At 31.1% G+C, this 26,077-nt stretch overlaps 1 protein-coding gene across 3 annotated transcripts; it reads left to right on the top strand.

Moving 5' to 3' along the window:
* LOC112602247 (5-hydroxytryptamine receptor 1A) lies at positions 1 to 26,077 on the top strand. 3 transcript variants are annotated; one of them, XM_025350216.1, is made up of 4 exons: positions 1 to 549; positions 14,429 to 14,574; positions 18,584 to 19,357; positions 25,091 to 26,077. In XM_025350216.1, exons 2-4 carry the CDS (start codon positions 14,447 to 14,449, stop codon positions 25,695 to 25,697), a joined length of 1,509 nt encoding a protein of 502 aa, XP_025206001.1. In that variant the 5' UTR covers positions 1 to 549; positions 14,429 to 14,446; the 3' UTR covers positions 25,698 to 26,077. The 3 variants fall into 3 exon arrangements, with proteins under 3 accessions (XP_025206001.1, XP_025206003.1, XP_025206002.1); XM_025350218.1 differs by lacking the exon at positions 1 to 549 and adding an exon at positions 9,061 to 9,335; XM_025350217.1 differs by lacking the exon at positions 1 to 549 and adding an exon at positions 9,064 to 9,567.

Raw genomic sequence — 26,077 nt, 5'->3', positions numbered from 1 at the left:
TTGCTGAGGTTCAGTAATGCCAGTGCGTTGGACCGAGCCGGCGCCGCTCGCATTTTAGCGCAAGCAGTACACACGGCGTTAACGCGGACCGAGTTTTTCGTTGTCGGTGTCTTGCCGCACACAGCAACAATTTTCGATTTTCGTTTTTCCTTCCGTCACCGGAGGGACGACTGATAAAAATACAACGCGCGAAACGTCGTCGCGGCGGTGGTTTTATAACTCGCTTCCTTCCCGTCCGGAGCACTTCATCTCGTTGTATTTTTTCCACGCGTTTTCCTCCTCGAGGGAACAGTCCACGTGCGAATTATAGACACAGCTGCTGTGTTGTCTCCCGGAACGTATTGTTTTTTTTAACATTTTTTTTTTCGCTCCCCGCAATACATTTTCTCACATTCCCGTTTTCCGAAGAAAATGCTCATGTCTGGCGACAGTCGTCGTCGTTGACGCAACCGATCGCGGTTGTACGTCCGCGATGAGCTATAGTCGAGTCGAAGCGACACACGACGACCGGACCGGAGCCGACCCAACGGATCTTTACGCTGGTGACTGGTGAGCAGACCAATAAAATAATATATTAGTATTATTATCGCATATTGATTTTACACGCTATGCATTTCCGTTCGTTTGTAATATTGCTCTTGTTTTAATGGTAAATAATTTTATTTTTAAACCGTCACAATATCAAATCGCATCTAGTGAAAGTGTTATTGGGTCACGACGTATACTCCCGCAGACGTGTGTGTGTTTGTTTGTATGTGTGTGTATATTTCGCGATTTCATAATGTTTAAAAAATAATATTTTTTTAAATTCTACAATTCTACTTTTTAAGAAACGCCATCTCATTAAATTCTACAGTTTTGAAAAGACCACGTGCGCGTTCGGTAAGAGGTAGCAGCTGTGTACGATATATCATGTATTATTATGTGATCGTATTGTGATACAACATAGATAATATATACGTGCTAATATCGGCCATGAGCCGAAGTCGCTTTACTGTATAACGCGTTATCTCAATCGATAATATTTGTAATATTATTGTTTAAGAAATGGCTGGAAAAATAAAACAAATTTAATATACGGTTTGCGTGTATCAGGTATATTTAGTTATAGTAGGGTATTATATCTAATGCTGCGATCAATTAATTGTACGGTGTTGTAATCGTGGGTTCGACACTAAAGTCGTTGGCCGGAAAAAGTGTTCGATTTTTAAACGCGAAAACACTTAGGTAAGCCAATTTCCCGCCAGACGCGGTGGCGGCGTGACTATTATTACAGTGATTATAAAACACATATACATAGATTTATTATTATACTGACCTACGCAATTATTACCGCGAACGCGCTTAATAACTGCACATTACGCCTACTCGCGTCCACTTAATTTGTTATTTATAATAGGTATCGACCGATGATTTTTAAATTTCTTTAACAGATTGCAAATGAAATCGCTAACTGGACGGTGATGGATTCAGGTTTTCCGACGGTGACTTAATCGTTTAAGATTTAGCCGTCACTGTTGAATGAATTCTCGTGATAGTCGTTTATTTGAACAATAATTTCGAATGGTGGTGTGATGCACGTTTCATACTTCGTTCCTGTTTATTTATATATGAAGAACAATGAACGGATGTCGACAAAAACATTAAATAGGTGCCTAAACGAAATCGTGAAAATCGACTATACCGGAAAAACCCGCGTAACTGAAATGTAAATAAATGACAGTTTAACAAGTTATAATTTTTTTTTCTTAACGATTTGTAACGTATTTTATTTATGATGTATTCTGTATAATATTATAATGATAATTAATTCGAACTATATACACATTAACGTGTTAATAATTAAAATTAAAACCGATTTAAGTATTAACTCTGATATTCTTGTTGCACTTATACATTAATTGTATGATATTATGATTTATAATATTATGAGTTTATGTATTTAAGTGTAATATAATATAATATAGGTGTCCACGAAAGGGTCTCTTTGGATTTTCATTATTTTGGTTAAAACTGGATCATTCACATCAACTCAAAAAGTACCGTGGTTTTATTACACCTATCGTTAATAATTTAAAATACAATTTTATCCGTCAAGACGCGTACCTTATTACATTAACAATTGATATTATTAATAATATTACTTCGATATCGATCGTAATAAAATTTTATCGGCCAACTTACTGCTTGTCAATGACGTAAAAGAGTGCGAAAAGTGCCGAATACGATTAGAATTGTGGCAATGATCGCAATGGCGTTTTCATTTATTGGTGTAATATAATTGGTGTTGATTTGTTCGTTTTTTTCATTTTGACGTCATGCAATTTTATTGCTTCACTCAACTCGGTGGTGTGAAAGGAAAAATTTAGTCATTCGCGTAATGGTAACAAAATTGGCGTATTTGCAGCTACCTTCCAACAGTTTTAAAAATTTAACCATATTTATGTGTGAACGTTGTAGGATTTTTATTAATTTTTTCATTCATCATGGGCATTCACAGTGATTTGGTATCTCGTAGTCGCTGACGATAGTATAGTATTATATAGATAGTGGCCACCAGTCTCCTTGGCACCGAAACCGAATCAACGTTCTTGACAATTTAACCGCCAGTGTACAAAATCCTCTATAGGTATGTAGTGTATAGGCGTGTACCTATGTGTTTAATATTAATAATCGCGTAATCGTGTGTTAATGTATGACGGCAGTGGCTCACATTCAAACGTATGTATTTTTCTGATTATTATTATTATTATTATTATTATTATTATTATTACATTTTACTGGAAGGTGAACATTGTGTTTATTATTATTATTATTATTATTTTTTTTTTAAAAACCTGTCTCCGTCGTTGCCGTCGCAGTTTTGTATTGTTTATGTTAACCGAGCACGTTTTTTTTTCATTCCTCTCTTTTCGCGCAAAACGGGAACAATGACCAATAGCCAAGAACCGCCGCCGACACAATAATAGAATACAAGTACTGCCTTCGTACGTTGTATCGGATTAAAATCGTTTTTGCAGCAATGATCGACGACGAAAAATCACCTCATCGACGGAAATCATTATTGTCATCTATTATCATTATAAATAACCGTCAGAGATTTTCTTCCATACACCAATTTTTACTCTCCGAGATAGAAGTTTTGTTTGACTAAATCCTTGAAAATTCGGAGGCAACAAACATTTTTTTAAATGTTTTATCGTGTGCTATGTGTTTATTATATAGATATTTGATGCACGACTGAAAATGCTGCATATTTTAATCTGATTTTTATAGTTTCTTGATGGCTGTATCCTCTGGTTCGCATCACAGCGAGTGCCATGTAAAGTGAAATCCGGCCAATTAGGTACGCCATGAATGACAAATTAGATAAATTTGCACATAAGTACACCATTTCAATAATCGATTTTGCGGAATGGGTATTTCTATGTTATGGGAGTGTGGGACTGAAATGTTGCGTAAACTATATGTGCGTATATATTATATTAGGTCTGATACTCTGATGTATAAAATATAAATATAATAAAGGTAGCTGGTAAATGTACGCACTATGTGGTTTTGTTGTCCCAAAGTAATTATAATTCGCGGTTTTTGCACGGTTTTTCCTTAAAGAAACATGCGATATTGTTAAAAAACACTGTATTATATAACCATTTCATATTAATCTCCTACACAATTACTAAAACAAAAAAAACTGGTGCATTGTAATATACATGGATGGTGTATATGCGACAAATTGGCAATGTTCATAAAATTTTATAAAATCTATTATATGTAGATACTATGCATGCATAATTTGTTTTAAGCTATGTTACATATTATATATTATGATAGGTTAATTGTACCGATTTATTTGGTGTTAAAGATGACGGTTGAAATCGTATACGAAATATTCATCGATAAGTCTAGAATTTATGACCACAAGTTGTTTTGTTATTTACCTATCACTTGATTTGAGTTTCCAATGTACACGGACACTTAACCGGTTTTAGTTTAAGATTTGCTATCGGTTATCGCATCATTAGTTGAGAGAAATAGCGAGATGGCTACTATTATCCGTTGACGTCGTGAAAGTTCTGAGCTCTATGATCAACTACAAGAGTTTTATGTTTTTCTGTTTCTTAACAACGCATATTTATGTAATTCATGTCTTAGCTAAACACGAGATTTAGCAATATTGTCAACGTGAAATTTTTAAATAAGTCAAGGTTGTGGTTAATATAAAAAAAATAAAAATAAATTATTTAGTGTAAACAATGAGATATTTAAATAATATTAAAATAACGTCAAAAAAAGAATCATAAACGATCTACAAAAACGATAAAGATTGTTATTTATTTCTCCGTCGTTTATCTCAAAAGTTCCTGGATTACAAACTGTCCTTGGTCTACTCTTAATGCTTGACTGAATGTCTAATATTCATCTCAAGGATAAGTAATACGTCCGCGTGAAATCTATTCAACCCATCAAACCCTTCGTAACAAGCATTTGAGATACAGATGCACAAAAAGAATTAAGATCGGGTGAAGGAATATTAGAAGAAATTTTCCGATTGCATTTCTCGGTGCATACCATTATCTAAATATATTATATCTTATTACGCAAACGTAATTGGGGTTGTTCAGTTTCATTGGAAATTTATGTTAATCCTCAAAAAGGTCCACTGAATATTGTTATATGTAAATAAAAATAAGTGACTAATGGAGTGAACGATTTGTATGCCAACTGCTGGGATAGTCATTCAGTAGGTATACAGTATTAGGTATAACCAGGTGTATAATCATTAATCTGTATGGTTATACTTTAACACATGATGTAGGCTAAAACTGGCACTAATACCACTTATTATGCAAGGGAAGATATCGTTTACCACATCGTAAATATGAACATTCAATTTTTTTATTTTTAAATATCATTTGTGTAAATCGTATCGCTAAACCCATGTGTGGGATTCAATAGTGGGATGCAAATGGGCACCTTTGCCGCCAGTCATCCTTGAACTTCACTTGTATCAAAACACACACGCACAGACAGCATTACTGTTTTAATGTATTTTAATATATCAATTAACTATTTATATACATACTTACAATCGGTAATCGCATTTTTTACGCGTGCACACAGCACGCAATCAAGGTGATCTATGCACGGCATTGATGATCAGCAATCATTGTTGGTATCATCAATTTGTGTATTTTGTTTTGATTTATATTGTAAACATTTTTCTAAATTGTATTATTTTATATTTAATTATTAATAAACATACATTAATTAAGTATACATGCATATTTTTAATGCTGTTAATTATAAACGTGTGTAAATCACGCCAAATGTTCGTGCCGTGTTTTAATAATGATCTTTGGACGAGCTAGAGTCGCTACTTTTAGCTGCCGACCATTTAAATTGTCGAGAGTACCGGAAACGATAGTGTAGGATATTCGGTATTCACATGCGTTTTGTAGCTAATTGATTTAAGTTAACGAACGATTAAGACTCAACTATGCTATAAATACCTATTAGTATAATTAATTAATTTATAAATTTGTCTAGACACGGAAATTCTTCATACAAATTTAAAACTTAAAAAAAATTAATAATCTATAATAGTTTTAATTGTAATTTTAAATACATACATATTGTACACTATTAAATTATACCTTGAACGTAACGAACTTTATTATTAACTTTGGTGTATTGCACTTATAAACTAAAATTTAGATAATTTGCATATTTAAAAAAAAAAAAAATTGTTTAATCTTTACTCTCATATAAAAGTTAAGATTGTAGATACGAGTATAATCACACAATTTTTAAGTTGCAATCTAATGTTTATCTAATGACATATTATGTTACCAGAGAAAACATTCTTAATGTATGAGCTCATATAATAAACATGTATCAGCTATTGTTCTTTAATTGTTTTCAGAGTAAACAGCTTTGTAATAACAGTCAAAAATACTTAACAGGATATTTTTTAGTCTATGACAATATATTAAAACAATGGATTTTTTTAAAGTTTTTATGATTTTATTTAAAAATAGAGTATATATCCCTGTATATATACTATGTATTTATTTATATTTTTAAATACTGTTGTTTCAGATTTTATAAATATACTTACTAACAAAATTCTTTATAAGAATGATATACGACGAAATTGGTCAAAGCTATATGTGAGTCTATAGAAACAGTAGAAAGTAAATAGTCATTAGGTATAGAATAAAAATACGTACAAGGTATACTGCAGTTTGGTAAAGAAAATAAAACTACATAAAGCACTTAACTCGATCACCGAAAACTCAAAAATTGTCTAATTATTTGAATAAGAATTAAAAAATTCTAAAAATAAATAATAGTGTAGGTATATGAGAACAAAATGTTAAATCCACAGTTGTGTTGACAATTGCAAAGTTCTTGATATAGTAAAATTATAGTAGGTATTGTCAGATATGCATTATGAATTTGTTCGTTGCCTTTGAATATATGTTTAACGTAAATCGTGATCGGTGTTATTACAAACATATTTCTTAATAATTTCATAACATTTTATCATTATAATATTTTAAATAAAATATATTTTTAGAATTAAGCAATACATGGCTTTTAAATTTAAGTATTACTATTATTATCAAGTTAGCAATATTTGTATTATATATAATATTATAAATAATGTAATTAATTTAATATTTCGTATAAAACAGTCGTAAAGTAATAATTTTAACTTGGATAAAAAATCTTGACATTTCTCACATATATTTTTGTTATTATTATTAATCTTTAACTCTAATCAGCTTTTTATATCATATGCCAAATGTTCATTATTTTATTATGTCAGAGTCAGTTTATTTGACCATGACTATAGAGTGCATAAAGAATTTTACGAGATTCATGGTGAAAAAAATTACATTTTTTAACCATCCTTGATTTTAATTTATGTTTTTTTTTATCAAGGGCTTGTGATGAAAATAATGATAATAATAATTAAATACAATATATAACCGTACTTTGATTTATATATAAATCTCGTTTGAAAATGTCATGGTATTTATTGACGATTTCTATTATTTCACGACCTGAAATATGTTGATTTGTTGGCATGGAAATTTTGCGTCTGATAATAATTACGTTGCTTTTTAACAGTTAATTAATACATTGCTGTAGTTAGGGATGCAGGGTGGATTGAAAATATTTTCTAACATTCATCAAACGTATAATTATCATCCATCGGTGCTATATATAGTAGTGGCAAGTGGGTATAATTGTATAAATGATTTTCAACGGTCGTCAGGTGTTCCACAAACCTCCAGAGTGCAATGCCCCCGTAAAGAAAAATCACTATTAAACTATTCTTTATTATTATTAACATCGAAATAAAATGTTTTTTTCAGTTTTTAAATAATTGATGTTCGATAAAAACAACACAAGCGGCGCGTGTACTAAATATTATATTTATATTTGTTAGGTATGTATATTTATTATTGCTAAAATTTCCCCGCATTTCTTAGTAAAAAAAAAAAAAAATATATCGACTGATGTCTTGCATTTTTTGTCAATAGCGGATATGCCATATTATGTGTAGATATTGCTCCGAAAGCATACTTACATAAATACATAATAAAATTCTATCGTATTAAATGGGTTTTTTATACAACATAATTATACCGATCTACCGATTTGCGAATCAATGAAACAGTTCAAATTACAATTAAACGTTAATATTATGTAATATCTATATTGTATATTTTATCGTAATGTATACACCTTTTGATATCCGAACCTGTAATCCCGTTGTCTGCGGGTTAATGATGATAATACCTACGAATGATAGCACCTACGCATAATAATATTAACAATGCACCGTCGCAGTCATTCGTCATAACATTTGATATATTAAACGTCTTAATTTGCAAACAAACATTACAAAAACGTATAATAATTCATTATGCATGCCGTGTCTTCGGATAAAATAAATGTTGGAAAAAAAAAATGTTTATTTTAACCGACATAGAGTTTTTAACATTATTGTTATTAATTGCAATTATAATTGTATTATATTATCTGTCATGTAACATAATGATGTATCAATATACATAATATAAATACAATAATATACAATAATTATTTATTATGATTGTAAATTGTTATTAATGTGGTGGTGCGGTAATTTGTACGTTTATATATTTACTTAATAAACGTCTAAGTCGAATACGGAAATTATGCATTCAATCGATATAAGCGGGTTATGGATAAAGCACATAATAAAAAGTATATTATGCGAGTAATATCATTTTTGAAAACTTAACAGACATTTTTTTTTTCATTTAACTCATAATTTTTATATAAAATATACACATAATGACGTCGAACATACCGCAATCAATTTTTTTCCTTTTTTCATCATACAGTAATGTAATATTCTTATGTGCATAGCATTTGTCGATATTATTAGCCCAAAGGTTAATATAATTGCACCTTTTCTCAGACTTCATACGACGACGACCGCTGGCAGGTTAGGTACGACTTATAAACATATTAATTATTGTTACGCAGTGCTGTGCATGTTTGTATACGATAATACTCGTTATTAAAAGTTTTAACTTAGTTAAAAACGTTCGTGTGTGGTCTTACATTGGCCGAAAAGTCAAAAAAATAATATGATGTGATACGCATAAAATAAAAAGAGTCGGAGAAAGAAATAAAACCACTCGTTTTCACTCACACGGGCGTATGCGACATACGCACGCACGTAAAACAATTAAACTCGATTACAATATAATTTAATGACATAATTAGGTATCTGTATGCACGGATAAAGTAGCCGTGTTTGTACAAGCCACGTTTATGGTATAAGCTGTTATCTTTATACCATTCATGCGTTTTGTTTGTTGTCCGATAAGGTTTTGGAAGGAGAAAGACGAGCGGCTGGGTAGAGGGAAAAAAAATGTAGAAAGAAAATACTTCGTTTGTCTTTTCTCATGTCACAATATCATATTATCGCGTCGTCGTATGTGTTTTTGGGATCGTCATCGCCATAGCCGCCGAACCTTGTTCACGCCTGTTACCTATGATCGTAGATAGTTTAAACACGATAACAATAATAATAATGATATTTTAGTGTCGGTCTCGGTAGTGGGTGCAACTAGTAGCTGTCGCGCGCGTACTCGAGAAATATTTTATTATTTTTGATTGGAGTGAATCGTATCGGAGAATAACGCCGTCGCGAATGCGATCGTAAACGATTTAAGAAGTACAATTCTGCGGTCATGGCGAGCATTCGTACCGGCTTTTTACGTTACCCGACCGTTCGATTGTTTTGGACTAAGAGAAATAATAAAGTGCGTAAGGTTTCGTGAAGAATAATTTCTGTGTACAATTCCGCTTTTTGATTCGTTATCACAATATTAGTGTGGTTTGTGCGCGCTTTTTTATTTTTTCGATATTTCGTTACACCTCCTTAAACAACGGGCACAATATAATATATACATAGCCTACTGTAGGCATACTTGTCTGTATATCATTGGATTAATCTAGTTACGATTAGTTGTTTTTTCGTTGTACAACTTTCCCGTAAGTTCAAAATTTCAATTTATTATCTTAAACGTTATTATTATTATTATTATTATTATAGTTTTTTTACACTTATTTTGTTTATAAAGTTGTCTTGTATAACCGTAATAGTTATTATAATATACTTATGTAACGCGATTGCTGTTAACACTACGACATTTTATCATTATTCGTCACATTATAATGCCTTATAATATATTTATAATTTGTTTTTGATTGGATGTATTTTTATTTTTGAAAATGAATGTTCATAAAAAATATTATAAATGTATACTAAGTAATATAAGCATAAAAAGTACTAAGTATAATATACATGTTGAATGAAAGTTTTGAACAAAATTCATTGTATTAATTTATGAGTAGGTATAATAAAATTACCTACCAATTAGTCTTTGAAATAAAATACTATAAGTCTACAAATGATTTAAAATTGTTTCTTAATTCCAAAATATTTTAATTTTTTGCTTATAATATTTAATTCGAAACTTTAAAAAATCGTTAGGTATTAATATTTTAATATACTATTTTTTTGATCAAGTAATCTCTTCTCATCTACTAATCAATTATGAATAATAAATATAAGCTAAACTATAAACGATGATCTTGTTTTATATTACAGGTCAGAGTTTGGATTGTACTTTTATCTCGGTGGGTTTCAATACATTTTATCACGTTTTTAAATTATGATAGATAGTAAAAATCGGGATCACAGTTCTATATTATTATAAACGGATGTTTATACATTTATTTTGGGTAAAGGTACAAATAATGTAAAGATAACTTTCAAATGAATTTCAAATCAAGAATTTAACATTGCTTTTATTTAGACGATAAATGCTATCAATTCGAGTCAAGATTCCAAGTTTTAATTTAATGTTATAACTTGTAACCATTTGTTTTCTAAACAATTAGGCTATCACCGATTTGTTATACAACGGGATGCACATTATACATAATATTAACATAATAACATATTTACATAAATTTCCAAATAGGTTCAACGGAAAGTAGAATACTATGGAATTGCAGAATAATGTTCATCGAATAAAAAATATGAACCGTACGCGTATAACACGTGTGAAATGATATTGAATTGCTTTTAATTCACATGCAAATGTATTAATTATTTCTATACGAGCTGCTCGTGACCATACGAATATAACGTTCGTTATAGGTTTATTATTTCGTTTCTAAGACGGCTTTTATTACATTATTACTTATTTAATCTACAGAGAATTGATGTTTTGACATTCAAAGTCGTCGCACGTGTCTTATTGCCTTAAACACGTCAATGTCGTTCGCCCATCGTATTACGACCATTTCCCGATCTCAATTAGAGTGACTATAGTTAGTTTGCATACACGCGCTCGCATTTAGAGGTACAGAACAGAACATGATATTATACATATTACTCGTAAATCGATGATATGGCCCACACGTCTGCAGAATATTAGACGCGTGTAGGTTTTTACACGTGTATCCGTATATATCATTCATTTACGTTATTATACCCAATGTGTACTAAACCATTAAATCACGTTTATATTATTATATTATATAACGTCTTTCCCGTGTAACTCTAAACCGGTTCACTACACGAACGTTTTCTCGGTTCGTTAAAATAAAAAGTTGTGATAACAAAAAAGCCGGTTAAATTAAGGTACAATAAATTTCTTTCAATTTTTTTATTTTTATTTTTTTTTTATGTTTGTTTTGTTTTTGCATTACTAATAAGTAATAACAGTAATGAGTAATAACTAATAAGTAATAAATAATAATTATTTGACGACTAACGTACGTCTACGCGACGAGCAATATAATGTTGTATTTACGTATTTATGTATGAGGGTACTCGGATTACAAGACGATAACCTAAATAACCTACCGGCTTTCGTTGATACTCAGTATCCGTGTAATATTGGATGGCAATGATGACATGTTAAACGACGTTCTCAAGACGTTTAATTTAATAATATAATATGAGTATTATAATATTACGAGTTATAACATTAGGTTACCGACTTTCTGTATAGTAACCACACCGAACCCGCCGACCGCATAAGGCGTTCGGTTTGCATACACGCGACGCCTTGCAATGAACTGTATAATATTATTAATATTATAACCATACGATATGCACGTGATGTTATATATACGACTGGGTAGCAAAATTATAACTAATAATATTATTATTACTGTTTAAATAGCGAATTAACCAAATACTAGATAATTTATTACTCTGTTTATTTATTTAATTTGTTTTTAGTTTAAGTATATCAACGTTTTAGATAATATTTTAGCGATCGCAAGTCGCATTAAGTAATAAAAGACAAAAGTTATAACTCATAGTTATATACACTACACATAATAGAATGATATTATAGTCCTACAAAACATTTTTTGTTTTAATATATGCAAAAAAAAGTTACATTTTATTTAACATCAAAATAAACCAAGTACCTACGCGTCTTCGACTTGATTTATAGATTTAATTAAGTGTTATTAAATTCAGTAGTTGACTTTTATTATTAATTTTCGACATTTGTACTACTTCTTGAAAATCCTGTTATATGGCTTCGTAGTTCTTATGCATCTATTGCTTTTAAAAAATATATATTTTTGAATACTGAAAAAACTATACTGGTCGCTGCACAACCATTGATTTTTCAGTACAAACGAATGATTCTAAAAATAGTAATAATTTCTGCACAACGTCTAACCAGACTCACTGTTAAAAATATGTTTTACCACTTTTTCGATACTTTTCTCTTGCATATATTATTATTAGTATTATTAGGCGTGGCTAAGAAATGTTTGTAAATAGAAATACTCAACATTATCTTATGTTAGTATGACGTTCATTTTTTAATCAAGTTGAATAAATTACAATATTGTTTGTATAAATGCATTGAGTATACAAATTGAAAACGCATTGCTTTATTAATTAAATGTGATAAAAATTGGACAAATTTAGATCGATTGAATAAGATTGATTGTCATAATATCATGGCAGTTGTTATAAGTATTCATTTTGTTTTTGTATTTTTAAACTTTTTATTGTATGATAGTTACATTTTATTTAATAAATATTGTTTTTTTTATATTCGTAAAATATTAAAATGTATGAAAGTGCAATTTAAAATGTTATTAATGTAAACGATTTTTTTTTTTGAAAATCAACGCGATGATGAGTGACAGTTAAAATTAAAATAACCATTAAATATTCATGTAGAATAGAAGTGTTGGATACATATCAACGTAAATTTATGTTAACACATTCATCAGTTTTAATAAGTTTGACATAATAAGTAAACATACCGAACATTATATTTCCGGTTAACAATTATTATATTCCATTCTTATTTGACGTAGTAGAATATTGTTATTTATTGTAGGAAGTTCTTAATAGATTAGATTTCATTGACCATGTTGCATAATGCGCTTATCAAATAATTTAAAAAATATATATTCAAAAAACAAGTTGGTGCATCTTATATTTACATAATCTATAGGCATACCTATATAAATTAAAAACAAATAAACCAATTATCAAAATAAATTCTGTTTTATTGGTTTAATATATTGCACCTATTAGTTTTAAATAAATAACATAATATTATTTTCCATTTATATAGTTTAATATTAAATTTTAGTGCCTATAACTGTTTTACTCTATAATTTAAACTTCTAATACTATGTATATAGAACATATATTTTTAACTAATATTATGAAGTGTAAGTGTAGATATAGAAACTATAATACAATATTATTAATATAGTCGATGGGTCAAGGTTCAAGAATTAAAAAATTATAATATAATCATGTATCTGATAAGCAATTGTTCTTATTATTTTTTGAAATTACTTTAACTTTAATTATGATTGTGAATAGGTTCGTTCTTTGTATCAGATTTTGAAAATGAACAAAATAAAATTTAATAGAAAAATTAACACTGATTTTTTACAGTATAGAGACTACGCATAAAAATTCAAAGAATTCAAATTCAAACTTTTTACTTAATCACATATTTGTACATGATATAAACTAGTATAATTGTATTCATAAAAAATCATCACATACAAATAACATATAGGTGTTATTAAAAACGGAAGGTTCTATTAAACTTCCTATTATAAATTATAACATACCATTCACGAATGTATATTTAGTGTGTTGTTTTTTATATAACTTATAATTATATTATAAATTTTAACACTTTACGGGTATTCTATCTTCACATTGGAGAAACGATTCGCAATTACTGAACTTAGTCGTAAACTAATTTTTGAACATGTTGTATGAAGCATTCTTTGCAACAAATAGCAATTGGTTGTAAATTCATTTAATTTTAATCAGAAATTTATCGCAAATCTATTAGCCAACATAATATATACTTTCATAAGCTCAATGTCTGATAACAAGAAGATACATACATAATTATGTATCACATTATACTTAATAATTTTTATATTTTCTTAAACATTTTCATAATATTATATTCACACATGTGTCGTATGTGTATAGTTTCAATGTCTATTGATTGAGTTCGACCTATCGTCACCGATCCTGTAAACCATTTAATAATGTGCATCATATTATGTTAATATACCATTATATATACTTATACTATTATAATATCAAATATGTACGATTATTATTGTTGTTTATTGGTGTAATGTGATGTAAACTAATATTGTGTATTACGATAATATCATAATAATATAATATATATATTAAATTATTGTAATAACTGTAATTGGTGACTGTTGAGACGCCATTTTAGAACCCCCTTCCATGCAAGTGTATCCCCGCAACATGTGCCAAAATGTTCATTAGACCATTCTTGTTATTATTTTACAGAAGGATCTCAGCAGCCGAATGGCTCTAATGCTAGTCGGCTTGTTGAAAGTCTTCTCGGCACTCGTTTTGATCGTGTCCACATCGAGCAATTCGTTGCTGTTGCTAGTGTTCTACCGCCGACCTGGTCTGCGCACCCTATCAAACAGGTGAGTTATTTAATATTTATTATGATAAAAACTGGTGATATAAGTTTAGTGCGTATGTCTTTATCGATAAACTATAAGTCATTCATTCTGTTTATAAAATTTTTTTAAATAGTATCAAGCGAATAAATTAAAATAAAAAATTTTATTTTCGATTAGACTATCTATGTAATATATTTTCTATATCTACCTATCGTTTAAGAACAATGCTTTTTTTAAAAAAAACAAAAATACATTATGTTCCATTAGGTATGTATGTAATATTCAAATTCAAATTTATTGTTATGTTATCAGAAAAATTCCCATTGTCTTAAATATATTTTCTAGGAAATTAATTCAAATATTCTGTGATAAAAAAATAAAAAACTAATATCTGCATCTAATGAATACGTTATACCTCTTCGATTTTAATGAGGTTAGAGTACCTTCTTATAAGTATATATATTTATTTGGTATTTAAATATGATATGAGAATTGGAATCATTTCACGATGAATATTTATACTTATATTGTTTATTTTTGTTTTTTTGTACGAATCAATCTTGTAGGTACTCATCGATTTTATAACTAAATTAATTTTGAATTAAATTTAAAATCTAATTAAGATTAACGAGCAGGTATTCATTAAATTTGTGATTGATATATTTTAATATAAAACTTTGCTTTTTTTCTGGGGTTCCACTAAATTAATCTTTATAATTTATATATGATGAAACGCATGCATATAATTGTATATAAATACTATATAATAAATAAAATCATCAAAATTGTTATTATGCCAAAAACTCAGTTAATATCTAGTTGGTATATTAAAAATGTTGAAAAAAAACCGAGTATTGTGCCAAAATAATTTTTGTTCGAGTGTATAATATATGCGTAATATACGTACCAGATATTTACTGCACTAGACATAATATAGTGTCTATATCAATCGATGAATAAATATTTAGGTTATTGAAAAATGTACTCTTAAATGTATGTCATATTTTTATGTTGAACCTACACACTTAAAGTAGCTTCGTTATTATTACTTGTTTATAAAATAGGGTAAATATATAGTTTAAACCGAAATCACATGATACAAAATATGTTTATTCCCGTGAATGTTTACCTACTCGAATCCCTAAGCTTTTTGTTATGATACAATTAATATATTTTCAATGTTAACGTTCCAAGGTAATGTAAGATATTTGGTTATCAAATTTCTAAAGTGGTTTACTGCTGCACAAGGGCGATAAATAACTTTATATATATATATATATATATTAGGTATACATTCATTTTGTAGTATAAAATAAAAAATATTGCGCAGAACAAATATGTCGCGGACAGGGTCAAAACCGATCAACCACGAGGACGTTGTTGCAAGTGGCAACGAACATTAGATGAGTACCTACTTATTTCTGTTTGATAATTAAAGTTTATTATATTAGGCATTGTGATACTATATATCATATATATATGTATATATATATATATATATATATTTAAAGCGTTTTTTATTTATCAACTAGTATTTTTTATATAATGAACACGTTTTATTATGGGAACTACCGTATTAGGGGCCTATCTATTATCTATACTATTATGATATACCTGATAATGTGTACACTGATCTTTAATTTTAGTTCTGCTATATGAAAACAATAATTTGCGTATACCTATTTGTATTGTGACATATTTTACAAGTCTGGAAAAGCATTAATCCTTTTATTTATCATATGTTTTAATTTCCATATTATATATTATATTTCGCTGACATACCTTTGTACATATTTACTTTTATTATAATACGATTAGTACTATGCATATAGTTTTTGCATGGTGCATTATAGTTTACATTGTTACCAATTAATAAGATTCCACTTTTTATTATTTTCGTGCAGTTTGATAGCTAATAAATGGTTTTTACTACAGCAACCAGGATTTACATTGATTCTGGTAAAATATCAAGAGTTTAAATGTCTTAAAAGAAAAAAATAATTAGTCTTCTGTAAGCAGATTCATATCATATTCTTTATCTTTATATAAAATACAATATTCGTTTGTTTTAGTAGTGTTATTTTTCTCTAGAGATCTATTTATTTTTTCATTAGGTATCAAATTTCTTTAAGTATAAAGAAGTTTTGTCAAAATTGTGACAACGTCACGTGTAATACTTACTTTATGGAATAATTTCAGACGATTATACATTATTACATAAGTTGGATCTAATCCATTTGGCATCTATAAAATGATTCCAATGCGATTTTTTTTTTTTATTACAGTTCACGATATTTTTAGATTAAATACTCATCAGTTTTTATCGTGTCCGGTTAAACCCGTTCTGATTCTTATTTCGCACTATAATTTACACAATAGTGATAAATCAAAAAATCTATGTGATGGTGTTTAGGCGTATTGATATTATGATAAATTATAGGTACGTGCTGCAGTGTGTAATTCCTCTAATCGATTATCTAAAAACAAATTTGACGTAAACGAATAGTAAATTTAAAAAACGAGAATATAATTAAGTTTCAAGTGACGTTCATAGTCAACGTAAATTTTAACGTATTATGTTTATGTAAAAAGTAGCTGTTTGTTTTTCCGCAATGTTTTATTTGTTATGACTTAAAGACTGGCATTAACACAATCATTCATTAACAGTTCTATAATTTGTTAGATTTTCTCTCGAAAATGACGCTGGATAGCGTTTATTATGGTATAACTGTATAAGACTGTATGTGTACTTTCGTTTTTAAATATCTACGAACAGTGTGATATAATTTTTACCAGAATACCTACGTTATTTTACGCCTTCCGTAATAGTTTATTATGCAGCTCAAAAATTATGTGCTCCGATTTCACGTTTTCTCTTCTTTTCTGTAATTCTGTCGTGGTGTTTAATTAATTAAAATTCGTTGCTCGTAAAACATCCAATTGTTTGAAGTCACACACTCAATGGAAACGTTGTTTATTTAATCTGGTCGAAGTACTTGGAATTGCGCAGTTTTGAATCGCGTGTGTAAATTCAGTACTTACTATATACCTTACAATGTGATATGCAGGTATTTCAATAAATTTATTCATTTTTACAATGAGATATTTCATTTTTACAACGAGACATATGGATACGCATAATAAAAAGTTTTACATTGATACATATCTATTTATAAGTATATAGTTAATAGTTATATATTGTAATAGGCGATGTATAAGCCCTTCGTCTATCATATTCGATATTATTATTGTTGGGTTACTGTTTATTTTTGAGTATGACACCTATGTTTATATTGAATGTTGATACGATTGAAAATGCCAATTGCGATAACACTCGTCTATATAGTAATGGTGGATGTAATTCATGGATTGATCAAATAACTGGTAGCTAACTCTTGTCCAAACGTATAAAATTAAAATTTTTGCATTAATAGTCCAAGTAAATGGGAGTTGATTACATCCGTTGCGACTTGCGTGTACAACGCTAGTGCGGTGCGTAGACCGAATTATTGAGGAGGTGGCATTAGCCGTCTACAATACAAGTACAAACAAGCACACACACACACACACATATGAGTATATTTTTTTGTGTTTCAAACCAAATAGATTATAGTACGGTCGGACGGTTTAACTTTAGCCGAATATCAAGAAAGCTTTTATACATAGTATTACCAGTATGTATTAGTTAAAAACTGATTCAAAAGTATTGTAGAGTACGAGTATAATCATTATGGTCCAGTCGGTTATCGTTATGGTTAAAAATCAAAAAAATCCATTCAAAAGTTAAGGCCTAAGTCGTGCATCGGCTTAATTCTCGAAGCTAGTGTTGTTATAGATGTATAACCGCGGGGAAAAGACAATAGTTACATTTTTTTTTCTCAGACGTGTGGAAATATAGAAAACGAATTTCAGTAGTTTTTTTAAAATTTTATATCACATCCGATAGTCTACGGCATCGAATGCAATACACGTGCACGTGGTGCGTGTACAGTGACATTGTCGTATTGACGTGGACGCGTTTTTGTTACAGATTCGTCATGAATTTGTTGGTGACGAATTTGGCGAGCAGTTGGATACTGGTGCCGTTAACGTTATGGGAAAGCGGCCCGTTCAGCAGTTGGACGTCGCCGCTACCGCCGGCCGTGTGGCACGGGCTGACCGGTGCTGTGTACGCGCAGTCCGTGCTGTCCGTGATGACGGTGGCCGTGGACCAGTACTACGCGGTCACCGACCCGCTGCGGTATCACGTGACGGTGAACGCGGCCAGTTGCGCGGTAGCCGTGGCGGTTACGTGGTGCCTGTCCGCCGTGGCCGGCGCCCTGTCGGCTCTATGCGAGCTGTCCGTCGCGCCGGAAGTGTACCGGCTCGTGTTTCCTGTGACGTACGCCGTGCTCCTCTACGTCGTCCCGTTCGTTACCGTGTGCGTGGTGTACGTGAAGATATGCACCGCCGCGCACAGGAACAGCGAACGGGCTCGACGTAACGGGTCCGTGCCCGACCACTTGCAGCAACAACAACCACTTCAGCAGCAGCAGCAGCAGCAGCCGCAGCAGCAGCAACAACAACCGTTACAACAACAGCTGCAGTACAACAACAATAACAACAATAACGCTAACATCAACAACAACATCAATAACAACGAGTATAACATAGTTCCTACCATTCAAGAAGAGGACGACGAGGCGTTGGAGTCCGCTTCCCTGCAGGCGGCTGTGTCCTACGAACCGGAAGCATCGTCCAAACCACCTCAGTCCACCCGAGCTAGTCTGAAGAGCACGTCCAGTTCCATTGTAAACCATTTGAGGTGAGCACTCGTACTTACGTTATAATATTTTCATATACGTCTCTTAAATATAATGCATTAAGCAACTATTTCTGATGACAAATCGCCATGCGAACTGCATGTCGATGTTGCATTTGTGACCGGATGCGCAGTCTAGATACTGTCTTAAAGTAAAATAATATTTTGTTCGCAGTCCGCGTAGTCGTTATTACGTTAAGCTTTTATTTTTTTTTAAATTTTAATCAGGCTACTTAAGCTTTTATCGCGTTCTCTCCTCCCCGCGTCGTCGCCCGAGAGTGATGAACCGCTGTAAATAGACCACGACGAAATGCGTTCATCACGTGCGCTGGTAAAAATCTATTCTAAAAGCTTTAAGTGTGAGTTTTAAAACGATCGTGCTCGCATTTTAAATTGACTTAGTTAACGATAAATGATTAAATTGTCTTTAACCACGTGTATTTATGTAAATTTGAAATTAATATTTATAATATACGCTCGTATATAACTTATAAAAACGAGGTAAAAATGGTGTTGAAAAATATAAGTCGTGCATCGTATTTATCGAATGTATAATATTTAATTGTAATTATATTTTATACGAATTTCATTAATTTTAAAAACCTTAGGTCGTTGGAAACTTATTTTTTCAAAAACGCTTTTTTTAATTTAAAAAACGGTTTCAAATAAATATGGTTCAAACAAAATACTATTCTTAAGATGTTATATTTTCACACAAAACACTATCTGACAATATATTTTTCCAAGCTAACGTTGTTTTTGAAATATACTTTTCGACAAATCAAATGGACAACTATTTAGATAGTATAATTATTGCTCAAGAATTAAATACGCATATAAGTATACGAGGTATATTATTTACCTATTCATACAATGTTATCGTACTGATTTCGTACAGTCGCAATAAATTTCTTCATGCTCACTAATCGTATTGTAGTAAATCATGTAAATTTATTGCTATAACTTTAAAAGACATCATATAAAACAAGGATTGGGACTGTAGAACATATTTTAATCGCGTCAAATAAAGCAAATAATAAGACGAAATGTTAAACCAAACTCCTCGCACGTATTTACATCACACCGTACCGTATACGCTAACATAAGTTATTATTGTACTGTAGTACTTATATGGCTATATATACTATAAAGTATTAAATACAGGCGCAGGTAATACAATTCAAATGATATGATGTGCTGTTATACCTACACAAATCGCACAATACTTTAAAGTATATTGTTGTCTCACGTTTTGTACTGTTATTAAATTAATAATATATTATTACAACTTGCAAGGGATAATAATATATACGCAATTATATTTTATAATAATAATTATAATTATGCGATCGATTGCAAACTGCTTCATTATATTACATTTCATCGGTGTTGCCGGCGGTGGTCCGCGTCTACTGTGTGTATAATTTAGTATGTATATGTACGGAGTGATTCATTTAACATAAGACATTAATTCTTTCAAAAGTTATTAATATTTTTTTGTTTATAAGTGTTTAAAGTTTTAATGAACGGTGTAGAGTGGTGCATAGGGGTAAATTCTGTGAAATGTTGGTCCACTTGCTATTCCGCTCATCAATACCTTAAATAGTTATAAATTAATAGACTACTTGTTCAAAATTTGATTTTTATCGATCGAAATAAATATGAAATTATGTACATGTATCTTATTGGAGAAAAACTTAAAAAATATAATTTTTTCCAGAAATATTGTTTTGTATAATGACTTAAAATTATGTTAAAGAAATATTTTTAAAACTTTAGTGTTTCCCGAAATAATGAGAGTCTTACGTTAAATAGATCACTCAGTATATACATATACACATATGAACGTGTGGGTATTTTATAATACATTATATCCAGTTGCAGAAATAATCGTGTATTCATGTGTATAATAATTCTTCCGGGTGTACGATTTATTATTTTTTTGCGTGAATTTCACGGGCTGCTGTCAAAGACGTGCAACAATAATTTATATTAATATAATATTAAACACACGATGATCAGGGTCATTTGTTGAGTGAAATATTATTATTTTACACGTCTTACGCCTTACGCGTACTACCGTATCTAATACATAGTATTATTTAAACGTATTCTCTGCAAAATATTCAACTGATGCACGTCGCCTATATAACACAGAAGTTCGAGTGCAATACAAATAATTATTACTCATGTTGCAACGTTATAGATTTATTGTAGCAATTATGACAATGATAATGAATTAAAATATTATCAACATCATAATATTATACGGTACCACTGCGGCGGGGATCATCGAACGATTTATAATAATATGATACATTGTAATTTGTTAGGTACTACTATTGGTATAAAAAAAAAATATTTAAAAACCGTTAAATTATATCGTATTCCGTCGATTCGAAATTCTTATTAAAACAAATTTTTTTTTTTAAAAATCATTCCTTTGAGTTCGTGCAAAGAGAGAGAGCAGATATTTAAAAGACTGTGAAACCGATGGGGAAGAGGGAAATGAATGGGTGCGGATAATTTTTACTACTCCGTATAGAGAGCAATGGTCGGCTATAGTATATAAATATAATATTATTTACACGGTATATATTATTATTTTATTATTATTATCAATTATATATAATATATATTTATACTTATAATAAGTAACAGCAGAAAAACGGCTAAAAAATTGATTAATCACTATATATACGTCAGTGATGATCATGTAGTTGTAGGGAAAGTCGTCATTAAGTATTGCCATATCAGTGACTGGCTTTATTTTATTCCATCTACGCATCTGTGGTTGTACGATTCATATGTATGTGATAGCATGTATTATATTATCTGCAGGTATTCGAAAAATAATTAATAAATAAAACATAATAAAATAATACAATAATTAATATTATGTACTGTAAGTAGAAAATCCGTCAGAGACGATTATTATTGTCAGAAATCTCAACGAAAGTGTTAGTCGACGTTTCGATATTCGAATATATTATAATACGTTTAATACGAGTATATAAGATATAAATTAGTTTCTACAGCAGTTTTCATTTTATATTATTATAATCTGAGTATTAATAATTACTTATTATAAAGCGTGAGTACTGTCAACTCTAGTAATTATATATATATATATTTATATTTATAAAAGAGCGTTTATTGAGTATTTAAAATCTATACGATGAAATATGAATAGGTACTATTAAGTTAATTTGACCAAAGTAGAAATGACTGCGAATGGTTTGAAGAAAGACTCGCTGTCATCTCATTTTACATTGATGACACAAATCTACAGTAAAAAGTATCATACAATTGTTTTACAATGTTAACACATGTTTGTACGCTTTATTTATTCCACCCACCAATGTGTTTAATGTATAATATGATTAAGTATTATAATCATAATAAATATGGTACAATATGCTGAAGAGTGAATCATTTTATGATTCATAAAATCATAATACTAATATGTAGGTTTGATGAAAGAGTCATCTCGAAGACATTTCGACTAAATAATATTATTTAGGTACATCATGATGTCATGTCTATGATAACGCTCCGCAATCTCATTTATTGTCTAGTTTTTTTTTTTTTTTTTATTATTATAAACCTGCGTGACCGCTTTTTTTATACCAATCGAACAAGATAAAAATACTTAATCTGAATATTTAAAAAAAATATGAAAATCGATTATCTTTGCAACCCACGAAAAGGAAAAATTAATATTCAATATGTTTTATACCTACATATTATTAACTTTTAGGTAATCGCCGTACCTAATCGCATTCGCAGCTCGCCAGTCGGTTGCGGTCCGCGCGAGCTACCAACGTAATCTAGAATAGTTTCATACGACAATGCATAATAATAAGCAAAATCCGCATGTAATTAGTTTTAAATTGTTTGTAAAATAACGATTATTATTTTATGATACTATGCGTTTTTGATATATTACACATTAATACGTATTACGTATACTGTACACGGAGAACGAAGGGCGTTGGTGTTTATAGTTTTAAATCGCGAAATCTCATCATAGTATACGTTTTCACGGCTGAGCGTCGTAAAGATTTAATTTCGTTTAGTATAAGTATATAATATACAATTTTGAAATCAGAAATTTTGTTTCTCTCATACAATCTCCTATAGTAATAACTTATAAACCTTTTTTTTTTATTCATAATTAATTTGTGAAAGTTTATTTGTTGTATCGTTATCGTTTTTATTTCGATTGCAAATCGTGTTTATTCAATATAAAATATACAATATGTTTCATTGTACCTAAAATATACAATATACGTTTAGTTGATATTTCTCTTTCATTTCGAATTCGATGACTTATCGATTAGGCATAGGTACACTAAATATATTATATAACTATATTTGATTTTACACACAACTTTACTGTTTAAGTTTACGTTGATAAATCATCTTATCATTGTATGTAACATGATATATTATAATGTTCATCAAAATGGTGAGTTGAACTTTCTCGCCAGAGATATGAGAAAATCGCATTTTAGACTATAATCTCTGTTCAACAACGTCTGAGTCAATGTTTAGTTTGTTAGCGCGTTTTAAAATTGACAAACTGCATTTTAAGTAGGCACATTAGAAAAAAAACCTAAATACTTTATTGTCTTGTTGACATTCTAACCGCATCATATTAAAATGTATACGTAATCGGTAAAACCGCGAGAAAAACGAAGACTAAAACACATTTGACGAAAATAAATCAATACTTCTATATAAAAACATATTTTAAATAACTGCAGTGTATCACTAGTCAATATTATAATATTGTTTTGTATTTCATAATTACGAACTATTAAGTTTTATAATTATTATCCGCCGTTAGTAAAATATTCAAAGGAAATTACAAAGTGACTTTATACCCGCGTTACGAATATTATACGTCGCGTTTGTAAGCCGTGGTAATACTGTGTATAGTTTCATTTTTATTTTGCATCCATCTATTTTAAACTCTATGCTTAAACTGAAAAAAAATAAAAGACTCATGTCCTAAATACATCAAGGCTAATGCGTTGGACGAGTAGTGAATATCGTATAAATTTCATCATAAATCGTATATATATTTTAAAGGACGTGTGTATTTATTATATACTCATTATGTGAACAAAAGACGCAGTAACAAGACCTAGTTGTTAAAATAAAAGGATAAAAAAGGGTTAATTAAGTGTCAAACAGTATCTCTACATTCAGATCGTTGTCAATACTGAAAATAAGCCGAATCCAAAATTTTTATATAAAATCGGTAGCATACTATGCTCTATTTATTTTAACCTTATTCGTAGATACGCGTCAGTATATCACCGAATAGTGTTAAGACTCGCATCTCGGTATCCAATAAACAAATGTTAAACGAAAAAAAAACGATATAGAGAAAATATAGGTATAGTGTATTTAAAAAAATCAAATTAGTCGTACACGTCTTGTTTTCTGCATATTCATTAAAACATTTTCATAATTAATAGGATTATAATACACGTTTCTCTCTCGATGTGTTACCATAAAAAAAATTCAGAAATCTAAGCATCCTATTAGCAAACTTGGATTTTCGCCAATGCACACGCACATAATAATAAACTTATTATTAAAAATTCTCTTACCCAAGTCTAACATCATTAGGTATTGATTTCCGTACACAATACGCACACGCATTGATATATTATTTTAACCTCATTAATCTGGAACTTGTCCGTTTCGCTTGTCTATTTACAGATACAGGATATCGAACGCAAGCATGTTCCGTTACCGGGAGGAAACGCGGGCGGCCAAAATCTCCGCGCTAGTCATTGTCACGGCGGCCGCGTGCTGGACGCCGTACGCGGTGCTCAAGCTGTCCGAGTGGCCGCCACTGTTCGGCAGCGGGATCCCGTCGCCGGGCCCGCTGGCCGCGCTCCTGTCGCTGTCCGCGCACGCCGTCATCACGCCCATACTGTTCGCGCACCGCAACCGGCGCGTGCACCGCGAACTCTGCCGCATATTCTGCCGGCGGAAGCGGTGCAGCAGTTTCTACGACAACGTCCGGAACGCGACCGTCGCGTCGTCCGTGGCCTCGGGGCCCATCAAGTCGGCGGCCACCATCGGCGGCGGCGGCGGCCTAAAAGCCGCGGGCCCGCAACACGTCTTCGGCCGGTGGTTCGGCGGCGGACAGGGCGGCGGCATCGGGTTCGACAAGTCGGCCGCTAAACCCTACGTCGCGCCGTCGTCTGTGGTCGTGCCCGCCGCCGCGCACCTGCCTACCGACACGGAGATGACTCGCAGCTCGTTCTCCAGCAACGGTAGCGCCACCACGCAGACGTCGTCCGTGATCACGGTGGATTGACCACGACGGTTCGCCGCCTACACGTCGAGGCGGCGTTGACCCGTCTGCTCCGAAACTTCTTTTCTAGTCACCCCGTTCCCAAAAAAATATCTACCCTCATCCCCCTCACGGGTGCTCGTCTACGCTGTATTTTATGTATATGTATATATATATATAGATGTATATTTGTACACGAGCCACTCACCCACCACCGTCATCTTCGTCGTCGCCTCATCCCCACGAGTATGAACATGTCTATACGTCCTATCCCAAACCTACCACCCTCCATTCATCATTCAACCGGTGGTTTGCCAACAGCCGCGATTTGTCGGACGAGTGTATAATTGTTTGTACGTGCAGCTTATAGTTGTCACGCGCGTTTTGTATATTACAAGAATATA

Source organism: Melanaphis sacchari, unplaced genomic scaffold, assembly GCF_002803265.2.
Source record: "Melanaphis sacchari strain LSU unplaced genomic scaffold, SCAv2.0 Contig85_pilon_pilon, whole genome shotgun sequence".
Classification (NCBI taxonomy): Eukaryota; Metazoa; Arthropoda; class Insecta; order Hemiptera; family Aphididae; genus Melanaphis; species Melanaphis sacchari.
Note: the sequence above shows the minus strand (reverse complement) of the source record. Positions and strands in the feature narration are given on the sequence as shown.